Below are 16,067 nucleotides of genomic sequence, written 5' to 3' on the forward strand. Positions count from 1 at the left end.
GGGCCTGACAGGCTGAGGCCAAGCCCTAGCCTGTGTCACAGAAGTGACACATTTGTGCAAACTGCTTTTTCTTTAAGCTTTCTGATGAGAGCGGGTGTGGTGGTACACACTTAGGATCCCAGCTTTTGGGAGTGGAGGCAGAGGATTGTGAGTTTGTAGCCAGCTTGGGCTATATATAATGAGGCCATGACTTAAACAGGGCCTTGGGCAAAAAATGTCATGTAATCCTATATCAACCAACAGCTGGGCGTGGCGGAGCACATCTGTATCCCAGCTGTTCATAAATAAAAAAAGACGGGAGCGGGCTTCAGTGGCTCACGCCTGTCATCATCCTAGCTGCTCAGGAGGCTGAGATCTGAGGATCGCGGTTCAAAGCCAGCCTGGGCAGGAAAGTCCGTGAGACTCTTCAGTAAACACCAGAAAACTGGAAGTGGTGCTGTGGCTCAAGTGGTAGAGCACTCGCCTTGAGCTGAAGAGCTGAGGGACAGCGCCCAGGCCCAGAGTTCAAGCCCCAGGACTGACAAAAAACAAAAACAAAAACATGAAATCCCATTTGAAAAATAAATAATAAGGATCAAAAAGGGTTGGAGGCATGGCCCAATTGGTAGAACACCTACCTAGCAAATACAAGGCCCTAAGTTCAGACCCCAAGACTCCTCCACTGCAACAAACAAACCACTCATACCCCAAGGGCTAGAAATCTAGCACTTAGCAAAGTCTTGTTTTTTGTTTTTTTTTTTATTATGTGTTGTGGGGCTTGAGCTCTGGGCTTGGGTGCTGTCCCTCAGCTCTTCAGCTCAAGACTAGCACTGTGCCACTTGAGCTACGCTACAGCGCCACTTCCGGTTTTCTGGTGGTTTTATTGGAGATAAGAGTCTCATGGTCTTTCCTGCCTGGGCTGGCTTTGAACTGCGATCCTCAGATCTCAGCCTCCTGTGTAGCTGGGATTATAGGCGTGAGCCACCAGTGCCTGGCCAAGTCTTGGGTTTTGTTCTTAGTATTTCCATAACAAAGCAAAACAAAACAAAAATCTATTCCCACTCCCACTTGTCTCAGTTCAGCTGTTAGGTACAAGTTAAAACCCTTCCTCCATCTTGGATATCAGGAGTGGGCAGATGCTGTCTGTGTGTGAGTCTGCCCCCAACCCCTTCCGGCCCTGCTTCCTCAGCCTGGAGGGCAGGGTGAGGTGTGGGGGCGTGGAAGCGCGATGGCATTCTGGAGGTGAGAAGGGCCTCCTGGATTTGTGGGTGGAGGCCCCTGGCATGTTCCTGGTGTGAGAATGTGTGTGTCAGACCCATAGCCAAAAACGCGATGGGTCTAACATGCAGAGCCTGCACGGCCAGGAAAGGTGTGAAAGTTGATGCTATTTGAGGTGAGCCTGCAGGGCTGCTGGGCCACCTGAACTGTGTCCTTCAGTGAGACCTGTACAGTAGCACATTGATGTCCAGCCTTTGTGGTGATCCTGGCATGCTCTCCCAGAGAGGGGGGCTCTACCGTGCGGGGCTCGGCATGCAAGCCGCAGTGACTGCTCACCTCTGTCTTCTAGGGACACCATGGACAGCGTGAAGCAGAGCGCGGCCTTGTGCCTGCTGCGCCTCTACCGGACATCACCTGACCTTGTGCCAATGGGGGACTGGACTTCGCGAGTGGTGCACCTCCTCAACGACCAGCATTTGGTGAGTCCTGTTGCTGAAGAAGGGCCCGGTGTGACTGCGAGGGGCAGCTGTGATGGTGCTGGTGTGACCCCCCCCCCCCCCGTGTGGCTGGGCACCGGCCCAGACCACCCCAGGGACACCATCTGTGTGGACGATCCCAGTTCCTCAGCCAGCTGCTGATGTGGGGCGCTGGGCTTCCTGCCAACGCCCCTCCTGTTAGGGCTGGCATCCTGCTTTATAGAAGGGACAGGAGGTCTGCGCCCGCTGTCACAGGGCGAGGCTGACCAGGCTGGTGGCAGCGGGCGGTGGACAGTGCACCTTACGGCTTGTCCTGAGCAGACATGTCAGTGGGTCTGGCCCACTGGCAGGGGAGAGTGTTAGTTTGTTACTGCCTTATTCCCCAGGAGAAATCTCCAGATGCTAGAAGTACATGTGATTGCATGTGAGCTCCGAGGGAAGCACGTGGGGTGTGGTGGGTGCTGTGCTGTGGAGTGCGGCCTCCGGGCCTGCCCCACCACAGCCCTGCGCCTGCGGTGTGGGAGAGGCCCACCAGCCAGGGCCCCTCAGATGGGAGCCGAGTGCTAGGTGGGGGAGAGTAGCCTCTGCAGGCTGGGTGCCGGGGGCGGGGGAGACTCACTGCTGGAGGCCGTTGCCAGGTGGACTTGAGCCGAGTCTAGCCTCTGAAACCATGCTGGGTCTTCAGAGGGCCTCAGTGGGTCCTAGGGGATCTCAGGCTCAGGCCTCACCGAAGTGTGCAGTGAGGCAGAGCTGTGAGGACTGCCCACAGCACTTTCTGTGGAGGACTGCGGTCCTGCAGCTCTGGCGCGTGGCATCGGCCTCACAGGTGCATGGCCACAGCACAGTGTTTTTCTGAGTGGCAGGGCCTGGCCTAAGGTGCCCGAAGGACCCTCTCAACGGATCCTGTGATTCTGGGGCCACAGCTACATGGAGAGAGGGGAGTCAGGGGAGAGAGAGAGAGGGACAGAGGGAGACAGACAGAGTATGTATGTGCACTGGGGACCAGAACGATGCTTTTTTGCTTACAACCGGCACTCTCCGCTTTGAACCTCATCTCTAACTCCGCCTTTTTGCTGGTTATTGGCAGTGAGTTTGTCAGGTTTGTCTATTCTGCCAGGCTGGTAGCTAGGATTATAGGTGTGAGCCACTGGTGCCTGGCAGGTAGTTTGCTTGTGGGTTTTCTTTCTTTCTTTTTTTTTTTTTTTGGTCGGTTGTGGGGCTTGAACTCTGGGCTTGGACGCTGTCCCTGCGCTCTTCAGCTCAAGGCCAGTGCTCTTGAGCCACTTCTGGTTTTCTAGTGGTTTATTGGAGATAAGAGTCTCACGGACTTTTCTGCCCGGGCTGGCTTTGAACCGTGATCCTCAGATCTCAGCCTCCTGACTAGCTTGGATGACAGGCGTGAGCCACCGGCACCTGGCCTTATTTATTTAGAGACAGTATTTTCCTCATGTAGCTGTAGCTGGTCTTGAATTTGCAGTCTTCCTGCCCTAGTTTCCTGAGTATGGGGATTACAGGTGTGTGTCAACATGCTCACCTAAGAATTGATGTAGTGAATTTCTTTTCTTAACCAAAGTAGTTCAAGAGCAGTTACTGGGAACAATGGTTGGCTGTCCTGGGATGGCGACCTTCACGCCTCCTGCGAGACCACTGTGCTTCCTTGGGGTGTGAGCTGCTCTTACTTGACCCCAGTGGTCTGGGAGGACCCTGCAGGGAAGCTGTCCCATCTGGCATGGGCACGCGTTCACACTTCAGTGCTTCTGGGCTCCGGGTGAGAGGAGGCAGGGCTGTGACAGGAGCACCTCCATAGTGGACAGAATGACAAGTCAGAGCTGGTCCCAGCAGGTGGTCGCAGAGGCTGGCCGGGGGCAGGCCTCCTGCTCCATCTGTAGCTGTGTACGGCCTGGGCTTCCCCTTCCCCGCCGGTGTGTGCTGTCGGGCAGCCTTGGAGCTCCAGTACCCTGGCTGGACTCACACTGCCTCCTGCTGTCTGTTTTTAAGGGAGTGGTGACCGCAGCCACCAGCCTCATCACCACACTGGCCCAGAAGAATCCTGAGGAGTTTAAGACCTCCGTTTCCCTGGCTGTCTCCAGGTTGAGCAGAGTGAGTACTGGCAGGGATGGCCGGCAGGGTGGGGCTTGTCTATTAGTTTACTTTTTTAGGATGTAGGCTATGTGACCACTTGGTAAATTCAGGAGTGGAAACTGTCATGGCCAGTCCTTAGGTTTCTTTAAACTTCCGTTGAGTAGCCTCCTCTTCCACTCTGTGGGCAGGTGGGGGGTCAGCCACCCGAGAGCTTATCGGTACAGGTGTGTGCCGCTGAGCCTCGCTGTTCCACTGTCCTCACCGAGCCCGTGAGAGCGTCAGCTGATGTGGTCAGATGTGCACATCTTCCCTCTGAGGTTCCTGCTCTTCTGAGGGCTCCCTCAGGCTGGCCACAGCTGGCACGCTGTCTGCCTGTGAGGTGTCTGCTTTCCAGTGGCATCTTCTATCCTGGGACCACACTGGACCTGTGGGGCACCCCCCTCCCAGATGAGGCACTGCGTCCCGCTCCCACCCACACTGGCCTCCTGGCTTCTGGAGCTCGGCCCAGAGCCGTGATGTCCTGCCGAGCAGCCTTGGCGCCTTACGGTCCTGCTGGGTCTTGAGTCACCTTGCCTTTTTGTTTTTGTTTTTGTGTGCTAGTTTTGGGGTTTGACCTCAGGGATTGGGCGCTGTCTCTGAGCTTTTGTGCTCAAGGCTGATACTCTACCACTTGAGCCGTAGCTCCACTTCTGATTTTTTTGGTGGTTAATTGGCAATGAGTCTTATGGCCTTTACTGCCCAGGCTGGTGTCAAAATGTGATCCTTGGATCTCAGCTTCTTGAGTAGCTAGGTTTACAGGTGTGAACTGGTGCCCAGCTTGAACATGCCTTTATGAACGTGGCATCTCTTCTTTTTATTGGTTTGTGCTGATACTGGGGCCTAGACTCCTGCTTGGCTTTTCTGCTCATAGCTAGCACTCCACCACTTGAGCCATGTTGCCAGTTCTGGCTTTGTGCTAGTTAATTGGATATAGATTCTCTTGGAACTTTCTGCCCAGGCTGGCTTCAAACTAGGATCGTCTTATCTTGGCCTCCTGAATAGCTAGGACCATAGATAGAACCCATTGGCACCCAGCATGAAATTGAAAAAAAAAAACAAAAAACCATACATTTTGGTGTGTGTGTAGGGGGGGGGCTTTAACTAGAGTCACATGCTCCCTGGCTTTTTTGCTCACAGCTGGTACTCTGCCACTTGAATCATGCCCGTGGTCCCAACTTTTTTTTTTTTTCTTGACAGGCCCGGGACTTGAATTCAGGGCCTGGGCACTGTCTCTGAGCTTCTTTTGCTCAAGGCTAGCACTCCACTACTTGAGCCACAGCATATGCTGGCGTTTTTTGTTTATGTGCTATGAAGGAATCGGGCGCAGGGCCACATGCATGTTAGGCAAACACTCTACCACTAAGCCACATTACCAGTCCCAAAACCATGGTACTTTTTTTTTTTCTTTTTTTGGTTGTGGGATTTGAATTCTAGGCCTGGGCACTATCTCTGAGCTCTTTAGCTTGAGGCTAGCACTCTACCACTTGAGCCATAGTGCCACTTCTGGCCTTTTCTGATTATGTGGTGCTGAGGAATCGAACCCAGGGCCTCATGCATGTGAGGCAAGCACTCTACCACTGAGCCGCCTTCAACCATGTAATTTCTTTGCGAAGAATTAGTTTTTCATTTTATTGGTCTTCTCTGATGTTTTCCTTCCCTCTCCCTCCCTCCCTCTCTCCCTCCCTTTCTTCTTCTTTCCCTTCCTTCCTTCCTAATGTAGAGACAGGGAAAATAAGCCATGGCTTCAGCTTCATAATATGTTTTTAAGACAGCCTATATTAGCTCTGTCATTGTGTTACACTGAAACGTGTACTTGTTTTTCTGCTTCGTCTGGCTGTATGCTGTTTGACTACTTGCTATATTTGTCCTGTTAAGTCCTTTCTTTGGCAGACAGTGTTGAGGTCTGCCACCTACAGGTGTGACCACACCTGAGTTCAGGCTATGTTTTGCGGCCTAGGGCTGGGCTTATGGATGCCAAACAATGTTACACACGTGCACTTTGTAGTGAGGGTGGGAAAGCGCTGTGAGCCCTTGGAGCAGGAAGTGTGCTGTGTGCTTGTAGAATGAGCTACTTGTCAGAATATTGGCTCAGGGTCTGCTGCACTGAGTGGAGCCAGGAGCCAGGACGCTGGGTCTCGTCCTGGGGGCTGTAGGTTGTGGAATAACCAGCATGCTGGCGTCCTGGGCATTTCCTCCCCCTCTGAAGGACTAGAAGGCCCTCTCTGGTGTCTGACTAGTTTCCTAGCCCACAAAGGAAAGGTGGAGTGTTTGCTGTTGTCTGGAGCATCTGTGGCAGGGTGCTGAAGAGTGGCGTTCGTGGTGACGCCCAGCAGCTGAGCACTGTCCACTGTTAGGCCGCAGGAGGGTGGCCATAGTGTCTCTCTCTGGGAGATAGGAAACAGTGCTCATACAGCTGATTCTAGCCACCAGCTGGTGTTCAGGAAGGCATGGCCCAAGGAGCCAGCAGGAAGTGGTCGTCTCACCCTGTGGATTGTCTTACAGATTGTGACATCTGCGTCAACAGATCTTCAGGATTATACTTACTACTTTGTCCCTGCTCCCTGGCTGTCAGTCAAACTTCTGAGGTTGTTGCAGTGTTACCCACCCCCAGGTAATGTTCCCTATCCCCTGGGTGTTCTCATTTCCCCTCCCCCAGACAATGTTCCCCTTCATCCAGGTGTTCCCATGAATTCCACCCCCCTCCCCAGGTGCTGGTTCCTGTAAACCCTCTTCCTAGAGATGTGCCCAGGCCCCTCCCAGGAGGTCCCTCACCAGCGCTCACTGGAAGAGCTTAGCTCAGAGTCTCCAGTTCGTTAGTATACAATGTCTTGTCCCTGGATTGATACTGCCCTACATCCTGTTTTCATGAAGCTGTTATCACAACACAGTCCTGCTAAGTCATGAGTTTCTTTCTTTGTATTATTTTTTTAGTGCTGGTCCTGGGGCTTGAACTTAGGGCCTGGACACTGAATGTTTTTGCTCAAGACTGTTATTCTACCACTTTGAACCACAGCTCAACTTTTGGCTTTTGTTTTTTTGACAGTTAATTGGAGATAAGTGTCTCATGGACTTTCTTGCCTGGGCAGTCTTTGAACTGTGATCTTCAGATCTTAGCCTCCTGACTAGCTAGGATTATAGCCAACAGTGTCTGGCTTCTCTGTACATCTATTTATGTATGTATGTATGTCAGTCATGGGACTTGAACTCTAGGCCTAGGTGCTGTGCTGTCCCTTAGCTCTTCAGCTCAAGGCAAGCACTCTACCACTTGAGCCACAGTGCCACTTCTGGTTTTCTGGTAGTTAATTGGAGATAGGGGTCTCACAGACTTTCCTGCCTGGGCTGGCTTTGAACAATGATCCTCAGATCTCAGCCTCCTGAGTAGCCAGGATGACAGGCGTGAGCCACCGGTGCCCAGCTTCTTCTGTACTTTTATACAGTATAGATCTGTATAGTTAAATTTTTTTTGGTTCTACTAGGGTTTGAATTCGGGGTCTTGAGTTTGCTAGGCAGATGTTCTGCTGTTTGAGTCACAACCCTAACCCCTTTTTTGTTTCTAGTTTTAAAGTAGGGTCTGGCTTTTTGCCTGGCTGGTCTGGACCATAGCCCCTTGTGTGGCTGGGAGGATGGCATGCACTACCACACCCGTCTTTTTATTGGTTGAGAAGGGTCTTGAGAGCTTGTCTCCCGATCTCAGCCCCTTGAGTATCTGAGTCACTACTGCTAGATGAGAGTTAAAAAAAAAATAATTTAGCAGATGTAGTATTTTAATGATTATATGAGAAACTTACTACAGTACAAGTAATTTAGCTGAGGATGCAAAGGATAGACTTGTGTCTCCCCCAAATGCCCCAAAATGATGAAGTACTTACCTCTAGTGTAGCTGTATTTGAAATAAGAAACTAAAGTTACATGAAATCATGAAGTTAGAACTCTGAAGATAGCCTTTTTTTTTTGATCGGTCGTGGGGCTTGAACTCTGGGCCTGGGCACTGTCCCTCAGCTCTTCAGCTCAAGGCGAGCGCTCTACCACTTGAGCTACAGCGCCACTTCTGGTTTTCTGGTGGTTTATTGGAGATAGGAGTCTCACGGTCTCTCCTGCCCGGGCTGGCTTTGAACTGCAATCCTCAGATCTCAGCCTCCTGAGTAGCTAGGATTACAGGCGTGAGCCACCAGCGCCCGGCTGAAGATAGCCTTTTTAACTAAAACTTTGAAATTAGAAAATTCGAGTTTTAAAGTTTTAATAGTTTGATATTTTTATGTTTCTGTTTCATCCAAGATACATTTGACTTCTAAGGGAAGAATCTAGATATAGAATCACTTGAAGAATGTGAATTAAAATTTTTGTTAGCTGAGCACAGTGGCTTACCTCTGAAATCCTAGCTACTTGGGAAGTGGACATTAGGAAGATCGAAGTTCAAGGCTAGCCTGGCCAAAAAATCCATGAGATCTGGTTTCGTCAAATAAAAAAGCTGGGCATGGTTGAACATGCCGGTCATTCTAGCTATATAGAAAGTGTAAATAGGAGGATCAAGGTTCAGGTTATATCAGGCAAAAACATGAGACTATTAATAATGAGAGGGGCTGGGAAGGTGGCTCAGTGGTAGAGCGCTTGCCTTGCATGCCTGAGGCCCTGGGTTCGATTCCTCAGCACCACATAAGCAAAAAGAAAAAAGCTGGAAGTGGCGCTGTGGCTCAAAGGGTAGGGCGCTAGCCTTGAGCTGAAGAGCTGAGGGACAGTGCCCAGGCCCAGAGTTCAGGCCCCACGACCGGACCCAAAAAAAAAAAAAAGAGAGCAAAGCTGGGCATTGTGGCTTGTGCCGGCAATCCTAGCTACTCAGGAAGCTGAGATCTGAGGATCATGGTTCAAAGTCAGCGGGGGCAGGAAAGTCTGTGAGATTCTTATCTCCAATTAACCACCCAAACAAGGTATAGAGTGCCAGCTTTGAGCAAACAAGCCAGCTGAAAGTGTGAGACCCTGAGTTCAAGACCTGTTACCAACAAAAAGGAGGGAGGGAGGGAGGGAATAAAAAAGTAGAGACAGCTTAAATGGTGGGATACCTCCCTAGCAAACTCAAGACCCTAAGTTCAAACTTTAATACCCTTTTTTTGCTTTTTTTTTTTTTGTCAGTCATGGGCTTGAACTCTGGGCCTGGGTGCTGTCCCTGAGCTCTTCAGCTCAAGGCTAGCCCTCTACTGCTTAAGCCACAGTTGCCACTTCTGATTTTCTGGTGATTAATTGGAGATAAGAATCTCTTGGACCTTTCTGCCTGGGCTGGCTTTGAACCCAGTCCTCAGATCTCAGCCTCCTGAGTAGCTGGTATGACAGGTGTGAGCCACTGGTGCCTGGCTGATTATTCTGTTCAAACTCCTTCCTCTCAATTTTTGGGTATAGTGTTTGGATTTTTTATATTTATTTTTATCATTTTTATTTTTTGTCGGTCCTGGGGCTTGAACTCTGGGTCTGGGTGCTGTCCCTGCACTCTTCAGCTCAAGGCGAGCGCTCTACCTTTTGAACCACAGCGCCACTTCTGGTTTTCTAGTGGTTTATTGGAGATCGGAGTCTCATGGACTTTTCTGCCCAGGCGGGCTTTGAACTGTGATCCTCAGATCTCAGCCTCCTGAGTAGCTAGGATTACAGGCGTGAGCCACTGGTGCCTGGCATGTTTGGTTTTTAAATTCAGAGCCTCCTACTTTCTAGGCAAGTGCTCTATGGCTTGAGTCTATCCCCTCGCCTTTTTTGCTTTCAATTATTTAATTAGGAATTATCTTGCCTACCTTGTGTTGTACCCCCTATTCCCCCCACCCCCGGCCCCCGTGGTAAGGCTTGAACTGGGGGCCTGGGTGCTATCCTTGAGTGATTTTGCTCAAGGCTAGCACTCTACCACATGAGCCACAGCTACTTCCTGACCTTAAGATAGGGTCTTACTTGCTTTTGCTCACGTGGCCTCCTACCTTCCGTTTCCTTCTGTCTCCTTCTGTCTTTGTCCCCTGAGCCCTTTTGCCTGACTCAATCTTATATTATAACCTATTTATATTTGTGTGGGAGACTTTTGTTGCTAATGTCAGGTAACTTTCTCTGCTGAATACCTTTGAAAAAATTAAAATTATTATTGTAAGTGATGTACACAGAGGGGCTAGAGTTACATAAATGAGATAATGAGTACATTTCTTTTTGGACAGTGTCACCCCTTTCCCTTGTTCTGTTTTTCCCTTCCATCCCCACCCACAAGTCATGTAGGTTATTTTCAACATTGTGTCTAGTATTATTGTTTGTTCACCCTTTGTCCCTCCGTTCTGTGCCTCCACTTACCCTCCCAAAGACAGATAAATAAAACAAGGCACAAAGAAAACACAAAAGCAGCAGCATTTCCCTTTTCTGGAGTTCATTTTGATAAACATTATTTTATATGATCAGATGCACGTAGGCATTGTACCTTGTGCTGAATTCCCTGTTTACACTGAGTGAACCTTGTTCCTATGGGGTTGTACTCACTTCAAGGGCAAAGGTATTTGCCCCTGTCTGGCCCCAGCAGTTCTTGGACAGGCTGGCCCTTCACTGAGGCTGGGGACACAGATGCGGCCCCTCCTTCCCCTTAGCCTCTCAGTGAATGTTGGCCTCGACATCCCTGTCTGAGGCTTTTAGTTCTGCCTCAGCGTTTTCTGACTAACTGGTTGGCGGGAGCTCTGCCCTTTCCCGCATGCCCGGACACTCAGATCCCAGTTTCCACAGTGCCATTTTCAGGGGCTCCTCGGTGCGCTGTTGCCAAAGGCCTGTTTTGTAATAGGCTGAATGTACTGCTGATTTAAAAATACTGGTCAGTCGTGGGGCTTGAACTCTGGGTCTGGGTGCTGTCCCTCACCTCTTGAGCTCAAGGAGAGCGCTCTACCTCTTGAGCCACAGCACCACTTCTGGTTTTCTAGTGGTTTATTGGAGATAAGAGTCTCACGGACTTTCCTGCCTGGACTGGCTTTGAACTGTGATCCTCAGATCTCAGCCTCCTGAGTAGCTAGGATTACAGGTGTGAGCCACAAGCGCCCGGCTATATCAAGTAATTTATATATATTTGATCTCAGTTTCCCGACTGGGATTACAGGGATGAGCCACTGCCCTTTTGTCTTTTATTTGTTTTGTGGCTTTTAATTGAATTATATTTTTTCTTTCTCTTCATTTTTAAAAATAGTTTTGTGATTACTGTGTTGTATAGAGGGTTTCTTCTATGTGTCCTGGGGTTTACAGTATTTTCTTTTGTTCATCAGAGCAGGAGAGCTCTATCAAGCTTTCCCCTTGAGCTTTGTAATCATGCCTTGCTCACATCTGTTGGATTTTGTTTTCTCATGACTAATCTCTTAATCTCAGCAGAAGTGCTCTGCCAGTTGCATTAAAATGAGGTGTCGCTTCCATAGCTGCTGGACCTTTTAATTCTGATGTTTATTCCACTCATAGAACAGTGAGGCTTGCTCATTTTTGTCTCACTTGGTTCTTCAAGTGTTCCCAGCCACGTACGGCGCTGAGCACGATTGTATCTGCAGTGCCCACGACATGTACAGCTAGTGGTGGGGGGGGGGGGCTCTTTCCTAGGGGCCAGGGCTGGGTAGATTTAGGGCCAGGAGCCCAGCTAACAATCCTGTCTTGCCCAGAAGATCCTGCAGTGCGAGGCCGCCTGACTGAGTGCTTGGAAACCATCCTGAACAAGGCCCAGGAACCACCCAAGTCCAAAAAAGTCCAGCACTCGAATGCAAAGAACGCTGTGCTGTTTGAGGCCATCAGCCTCATCATCCACCATGACAGGTGAGCCACAGGGGCCACTGGCATCTGTTCAGGTGTTGCTCCTTTCTAGCTCTTGGTCTCTTCCTCTCCCTTCTCCAGCCCTCTTTGCCCTCAGAGCGTTCCCCCCACATCCCCCCCCCCCCCCCCCGGCTCTGCTGGCTCACCCTCATCCAGAGCACCTCCTCCAGCCTCCTTGTTTCTGGGTGATTTCTCTTGTCTGCCTACACAGAGGGAGCCAGGGCTCGGGTGAACTGTTGGCTTTGCTTAGAATGGAGCTACACTCTAAATGGCTTGCGGTCCCCTGGGGCTGTGGACATGGCTGTGTCCCTCTCCAGCAGAGGGGTGCAAGGTGCCCCCTCCTCAGCACGTGGCTCCTCACCGTGACCCTTTTTACCATGTCCCCCTCATCTTGTAGTGAGCCAAACCTGCTTGTCCGCGCCTGCAACCAGCTGGGCCAGTTTCTTCAGCACCGGGAGACCAACCTGCGCTACCTGGCCCTGGAGAGCATGTGCACGCTGGCTAGCTCTGAGTTCTCCCATGAGGCTGTCAAGACCCACATCGAGACTGTCATCAACGCCCTCAAGGTGTGCAGGCACTAGATTAGCGTGGTGCCTCCCGTCTCTCGGCAGATGGCCCAGCTCCGTGGTCTTCCTGTCCCTCAGCAGATGGCCCGGCTCTGGTCCCCTGCTGTAGTATAGGGTGGACTTACCTTTGGGAGTGAGGCCGTGTTGCTTGGTTCTTGCAGTGAGACCCCAGTAGCCAACCCTGCCCCCCCCAGTCAGTCCTGGCCTTGGGGCCGAGCATGTCATTATGTGACAGCCTCATGTGGCATTCTTCAGTAAAGTTCTGCTTTGGGTAGAAAGATGAAATATTTGTTATTACTTCCGGGAAACCTCATGCTTTGTAAAGCAAAATTGACTGTCAAGAATTTTTTATTTTGGAAGGGGCACTGTGGCTCAAGTGGTAGAGCGTTAGCTTTGAGCTGAAGAGCTGACAGAGCCCAGGCCCAGAGTTCAAGCCCCACGACCGATCCAAAAAAAATTTTTTTTTTTTTTTGGTAGTAATGGGTTTGAACTCAGGGCTTCATGCTTTCTAGGCAGGTGTTCTACCTCTTGAACCACGCCCCTAGGCTTATTTTTCCAGTATCTAGTGCTTGCTAGGCAGTCACTCTGCCACATGAGGGACTCCACCACCTCTTCTGCATTGGTTACTTTTTCTTTTTTGGGTCCGGTCGTGGGACCTGAACTCTGGGTCTGGGCACTGTCCCTCAGCTCTTCAGCTCAAGGCTGGCGCTCTACCACTTAAGCCACAGCGCCACTTCCGGCTTTCTTTTTTCTTATGTGGTGCTGAGGAATCGAACCCAGGGTCTCATGCATGCAAGGCAAGCGCTCTACCACTGAGCCACCTTCTCAGCCCTACTTTTCTTTTTTTTTAATTTATTTTTATTGTAAAGCTGATGTACAGAGGGGTTAAACAGGTCTCACTTTATACCTGGGCTGATTGGGACTGCAAACATCCTATTTGTGCTTTCCCCATAGCTTAAGATGACAGGCATACGTACTGTGCCAAGACACTGGTTAAGACAGCCTCTCTAGTATTCTTTACATCGGCTAGCCTTGCACCGCAACTTCAGCCTCTGCTGTCTAAATATCTAGGATTACAGGTAGAGCTATTGTGCCTAGCTTCTCAATTTTTTTTCTTCTTTTGTTAGTCCTGGGGCTTGAACTCAGGGCTTGGGTGCTGTCTCTGAGATCCTTTGCTCAAGAGCAGTACTTTACCACTTTGAGCCACAGCACCACTTCTGGCTTTTGAGTGGTTAATTGGAGATAAGGGTCTCATGAGTTTGCTGTCCCATCTGGCTTCCAACCAGGGTCCTCAGATCTCGGCCTCCAGAGTAGATAGGATTACAGGTGCCAGCCAGCAGCACCTGGCTGCTTCTCAGATTTTTTTTTTTTTTTTTTGGTCAGTCGTGGGTCTTGAACTGGGCCTGGGTGCTGTCCCGCAGTTCTTCAGCCCAGGGCAAGCACTCTACCACTGAAGCCATAGCGCCACTTCTGGTTTTCTGCTGGTTTATTGGAGATAAGAGTCTTAAAGGCTTTCCTGCCCGGTCTGGCTTTGAACCGGCTGGCTTTGAACCGTGATCCTCAGATCTCAGCCTCCTGAGTAGTTATGATTACAGGTGTGAGCCACTGGCACCTGGTATTTCTCAGATTTTTAATTTTATTTTTATTTATTTTTTATTTTTGGGTCCGATCGTGAGGCCTGAACTCTGGGCCTGGGTGCTGTCCCTCAGCTCTTCAGCTCAAGGCTAGCGCTCTACCATTGAGCCACAGCGCCACTTCTGGCTTTTTTCTTTTTGCTTATGTGGTATTGAGGAATTGAACCCAGGGCCTCATGCATGCAAGGCAAGTGCTTTACCACTGAGCCACCTTCCCAGCCCCTCATATTTTTTAAAAGATCAAAATTCCAGAATTGTGGTGGGTGAAGTTGGCTCACACTTGTAGTCCTAGCTACTCAGGAGGCTGAGATCTGAGGTTTGAAGCCAGATGGGGCAGGAAAGTCTGTAAGAATCTTTAGCCCTAAGTGGCACTGTGGCTCAGGTTGTGGCCTTGAGCAAAAAGAAGCTCAGGGATGTGCCCAGGCCTTGAGTTCAAGCCCCAAGACTGGCAAAAAAAGAAAAAAAAATTACAGAGTTGAAAGAGCCTAGTCAAGGTATGTGTTCCGGGGCTTACCTGTGAATCTCACTCAAGGTGATCTTGCTAGTGTCACACACTGTCTGCCCATTCTTGCTTTGCTTGTGTGTAAGGAGGGAACCTAGAGCCCTTGACTCGGCCTAGTCTTGGGCAGTGTCTGGGGATGCCGAGTGTGGCATGGAACTTACATTCAGTGTTTGCTGTGAATTTGAGGCCGAGTTCTTCCTGGTCCTGATTGTGTGTCTTCTAGTTCTTCCCTGTGTCAGAGACAATCCTTGTCTCACTCTGCTCCGGCCCTTGCTGGAGGCCCTCTATCCTGTGCTGGGCTCCCCCATTTTCTACCACTGTAGGTGCCTGGACCTTTACTGTATTCTCAGATGTTGCTGTGCCGTGAAGCTTTTCTAGGGTCTTTTTCTGATGCCACTGGGGTGGGGTCCAAAGACCCGCCTTGTATGGAGTTCCTTGGTGACATAATTTGGAAGGTGCTAGACTATGACCACACAATAGAGAGACTTCAGTGACCCACCCACTTGGCCCTGAGCACATTCCTCAGAGAAGCTGGCCAGTGGGACAGTGGCAGTGAATCTAGCTTGTCCAGACCATTTGTTCCAAGTACAGAGAGCAGAGGGGGTGTGAGTCAAGGGAGAGGGCTTCTGACCTGCAGTGTTGGGCCCTGGTACAGATGGTGAGTGAGGCCCTCCCTGCATGGTGTGGGGCAGAGGAGGGGCCGCCGACAGGGCTGGGGAAAGCGGGGCCACGGGGGCCACATACTGTTGTAGACAGCGAGTGCCTCCAGCCTGTACTTGTATGTGGGGTTAACGGTCTTCTTTGCTTCCCAGACGGAGCGAGACGTGAGTGTGCGGCAGCGGGCCGTGGACCTGCTCTATGCCATGTGTGACCGCAGCAACGCCCAGCAGATTGTGGCGGAGATGCTGAGCTACCTGGAGACGGCTGACTACTCCATCCGAGAGGAGATTGTGAGTTCTCAGCCCCAATCCTTGCCTGCTGTGGATGAAAGCCCAGCGGGACTGTCTCACCAGTGTTCAGCAGTTCTGTCTGGGAGGCCCTGCCGGTGTCTATAGTGGACTGATGAGAGGTTTGTTTCTGCATCAACTTCCCTCTCAGTGCTGAAACATGTGAAACCCACGAGCAGGCTTTCCCTTCTTCTCCTCTCAGTATCTGGCTGCTCGGGGTCTGAATGAGGATGTAGTAGACAAGAATTGTTACGCTATTTTTTTATTAAGCAGTTGTATAGAGAGGTTACAGTTTCATAAGTCAGGTTATGAGTACAATGCATCTTCCATTGTTCACATCCATTTTTCCCTTCCCCTCTCTACTATCAAGATACATAGTTCAGTTTTTTACATAAGGTACACTGAATACAGTGACTGCATGTGCTCATCCTTTCTCTGTGTTGTGTGGGGAGTGTGTGGTGGGTTAAATTTCACATCATAGATAGGCAGAGGAAGAGATGGCAGCCCGTGGCCCTACAGCCCTCTCAAGGACATGCCAAGTGACCTTGGCATCTTCTGCCCTGGAGAGCAGGTCTCCATTGCTTAGGACTTGGGGAGGTTCCAGACCCAGCTGCAGTAGATGATGTGGGGAGGGAGTGTTCTGTGTAGAGGAGGGCTGGTGGGCCATATCTGGGTGTCACTAAGTGACTCACCAGCTTCCTCCAAGGTCTACTTCCGATTCAGCCTGGGCAGTGTGGCCCAAGTTGGGTGGGGCTGGCCTGGGGCCAGCAGCCATGCTGCTCTGGGTGTGCCCAGCACACAGTGGAGCACGGTCAGCACGTCTGTGTGTGGGGGCTGGA

The 16,067-nt window shown here is 50.6% G+C and overlaps 1 protein-coding gene across 3 annotated transcripts in view; it reads left to right on the forward strand.

Moving 5' to 3' along the window:
- Positions 1-16,067, forward strand: part of Ap2a2 (adaptor related protein complex 2 subunit alpha 2) — a 74,064-nt gene that overhangs the window by 38,392 nt on the left and 19,605 nt on the right. For 2 of the 3 annotated variants that reach the window (XM_042670393.1, XM_042670392.1), the window contains exons 5-10: positions 1,547-1,676; positions 3,672-3,773; positions 6,297-6,405; positions 11,432-11,582; positions 11,977-12,145; positions 15,094-15,231. In XM_042670393.1, coding sequence (XP_042526327.1) covers positions 1,547-1,676; positions 3,672-3,773; positions 6,297-6,405; positions 11,432-11,582; positions 11,977-12,145; positions 15,094-15,231 — 799 coding nt within the window. The remainder of the gene's footprint in view (positions 1-1,546; positions 1,677-3,671; positions 3,774-6,296; positions 6,406-11,431; positions 11,583-11,976; positions 12,146-15,093; positions 15,232-16,067) is intronic. The other variant, XM_042670394.1, reaches the window with a different exon arrangement.

The sequence above is a fragment of the Dipodomys spectabilis genome, unplaced genomic scaffold (assembly GCF_019054845.1).
Source record: "Dipodomys spectabilis isolate Male_0828 unplaced genomic scaffold, ASM1905484v1 ptg000548l, whole genome shotgun sequence".
Classification (NCBI taxonomy): domain Eukaryota; kingdom Metazoa; phylum Chordata; class Mammalia; order Rodentia; family Heteromyidae; genus Dipodomys; species Dipodomys spectabilis.